The 3,118-nt window shown below is 35.8% G+C and overlaps 1 protein-coding gene across 1 annotated transcript in view; it reads right to left on the bottom strand.

Annotated features, from left to right (window-relative positions):
- MAATS1 (MYCBP-associated, testis expressed 1) overlaps nucleotides 1–3,118 on the bottom strand; it is a 72,059-nt gene that overhangs the window by 48,871 nt on the left and 20,070 nt on the right. The window contains exon 6 of the mRNA XM_011987201.1: nucleotides 840–1,021. Within this exon, the coding sequence (XP_011842591.1) occupies nucleotides 840–1,021 (182 nt within the window). The remainder of the gene's footprint in view (nucleotides 1–839; nucleotides 1,022–3,118) is intronic.

Raw genomic sequence — 3,118 nt, forward strand, 5'->3', positions numbered from 1 at the left:
GTTGAGAATGCTTAATCTGGATTCATAAAGTGGGCTAGGAAACAAATCAAAACTAGAGCCCAGACATGAACATTTTCTTTGCCTGGGATGCAGACTTGATCACAGCTATCTGTTACAATGCGGGGAAAAGCAATCTCATTTAAAAATCATTACTGTGTACCGACTGTCTCTGTGTCCTTGGAGGAATTAGTTAACCTCTCTGGTTCTCAGTTTCCCAGCTATTAATACAACTAAGTGAGTTAGATAAGCTAATTTCTAATAATTTCTAAAAGTACTCTCACTTATTAATTATATAGGTTCACATAATACAGGCCTAGGCCAGATTTTACTGCATTCTAAGAGTTAATTTCTGAGCCTGAAAGATATTTAGCATTTCAGAGATAATATCAGGTCATCCAAATCATCTAATAAAGTATATAAGGGATCTTTGGTAAATTAAGATATTTTGGCAAATTAAGATAATATTACATACATAGGAATGTGCCTTCAGTATTTTACACTTAAAAAAAGCTTATGTGTAAAGAAGTATGATTGCTCAATAAAAAGGAAGTGATTCACTAGGGGAGAGAAAAGAAAGGACGTAGGTCACTAGTTAGCAAAGCAACTACAATATTAAGCTGAAATTCAGCTTCACAGATAGATACCTACAACAAAAACATAGTATCTTTATTTGACCAGAAGTATCAGAAAAATTATGAGTCTATGAAGTTGCTGCACTGAGTAAGACACTTTATACAGCAACACTGTAAATCACAATTGCCTGTACATGGGCCATTTGAACAGCATGCGTAGTTATCAGCACTGTCATCTGCCAATAGTCAGGAGATTTACCAACTCACCCCAAGTAAGCGTAGCCAGGGTCAAGAGCTCGGGGATAGAGTCCTGACACACTACATATTCTGGAGAGTATGGATCTGTTTGAACATCAGCATCCCGATAATCAGTCTGAGTGCCCACAGTCGACTTTGAAGGGATGGATAGGTGCTTAGTAGAAGTAGGAGGAAAAGTGTATGGTTCTGCCCTAAAAGGGAAAAATCGGTTTAAAAATTGAAACCTCTTATTATCACTTAAAATATTATATAATCAAGTGGAAACAAATCTTCGAAGCTTCATCAAGTCCATTCCTCCTTTAAATGTTGACAGGTACAAAGTCATGAATCCATTATAACCAGGATTATGCCCCCAAATCTTGAGAGAATTGCCTCGTTATTCTCATCTCTGCCAAGAAACTGAGTGGGTCTAAGTACCATAGTTGACTCACAAAAGTGCCTATTTATATGTGTGTCACTGGGCAAGGTTGTAGAACAAAGCTATTCTAGAACGCCGTACAGCACTTTCGGACCTGTTCAGAATTATTGCATTCTCTGGTTTCTTTCTCCTCTGTTTCAGTCCGATACCCACTCTCTGTTTCTCTCCAGAGATACGGGAGCAGAGAAAAGAGAAGAGATGCTTTCTGCTGAAAGAAAGAAAGAGAAAAAGAAAAAGGAAGGAAGGGAGGAATGAAGGCAGGCAGGCAGGCAGGCAGGCAGACAGGCTCTATCTGGATAAATGATTCAATAATTAATGCTGGGATCACTTTGTTATTAACATGTGGGAAAGTTACCTTGTCTCTTGCAGAAAAATTAATTCTAGATCTTTAAAAAATTAATGTAAAAATGAGACTGTAAAAGTACTAACAGGAAACATAAGTCAATATTTATATCATCTTTGAGTGAAGGTCTTTTTAAGCCTGGCTTAAAAGCCAGAAGCTATAAAAGGAGATGATCAATAGAATTGAGGGTAAGTTTCAACTTCTAGGCCTCAAAAATATCACAAACAAATTTAAAAGGTGGATGGCAAACTTAGAAAAAGGTTTTGGAACATATATGATAAAAAGTTTAAATAGCCTTTCTACATAAAAAGCCCTTGTAAATCAATTAGGCAGTTAAATATTCCATGGAAAAATGAGTAAAGGAGAATTCACAAAACAAAAAGTACAACTTCTAACAAACACATGAGAAGATAATGAAGATAACTAGTAATCAAAGAAAAGTAAATTAAAACGGCAAGATACTATTTTATGCTATTTTATCACATAAGCAAAAATCTAAAAGATTGAAAGTACCTAGCAGCGATCATGTTGTGAAGAAACAGTCCTTCTCATAAACTGTTGATGGAAATACAAATAGGTACACCTAACTGACAAGTTAAAATACCCTTTGATCCGGCATTTCTACTCCTAGGAATTTATTCTAGGAAATAACTGGACAGGTGTACAAAGACATATATGAAAACATGTTCATAAAGTCTCATTTATAAGAGTGAAAAATTAGAAACTTAAATGATCACATCAATACAAGAATTCTTTAGAAAAATGATGCAGCCATAATGGAATTTATGCAGCTATTCAAAATAATAATGTAATCTATACCTGTGAGCATTCAAAAATGTCCATGATTCATTGTAAAGTAGAAAAAAATGACACTATTAAGTGGGTATGTATAGTATGATTCCATTTTTACATTTTAAAACTGAGTTTTTATGCATAGAAAAATACCTAGATGTATATACAATAATAGTAATTATTTCCAGATAGAATTATACAGATAATTTTTTTCATCTTTATACTTTTCTGAAACTTCTTTTTTAACATGTACATGCATTGCCTCTAGAATAAGAAAAAAACCAATATAGCCACTTTGACTTAAAAGACATTTTTTTTTCAAGTTGGTAAAAGTAACTTGAAATTGGTTAAATTATATAAATAACTAAAGATGAAGGCAAAAGCGAGATATTTCCATTTTGAAAAACAGAGGCAATGGTAAGAGCTTACATAAGAGCACAGCAAATACATACACCAAAGATCTTTAAAAAAAAAAAGGTGGGGGGCAGGGCACAGTGGCTTATGCCTGTAATCCCAGCACTTTGGGAGGCAAAGGCAGGTGAATCACGAGGTCAGGAGTTCGAGACAAACCTGGCCAACATGGTGAAACCTCGTCTCTACTACAGAGTGTGGTGGCACGTGCCCTGTAATTCCAGCTACTTGGGAGGCTGAGGCAGGAGAATCACTTGAACCTGGGAGGTGGAGGTTGCAGTGAGCTGAGATCACACCACTGCACTCCAGCCTGGGTGACAGAGC

The sequence above is a fragment of the Mandrillus leucophaeus genome, unplaced genomic scaffold (genome assembly GCF_000951045.1).
Source record: "Mandrillus leucophaeus isolate KB7577 unplaced genomic scaffold, Mleu.le_1.0 Scaffold302, whole genome shotgun sequence".
NCBI lineage: Eukaryota > Metazoa > Chordata > Mammalia > Primates > Cercopithecidae > Mandrillus > Mandrillus leucophaeus.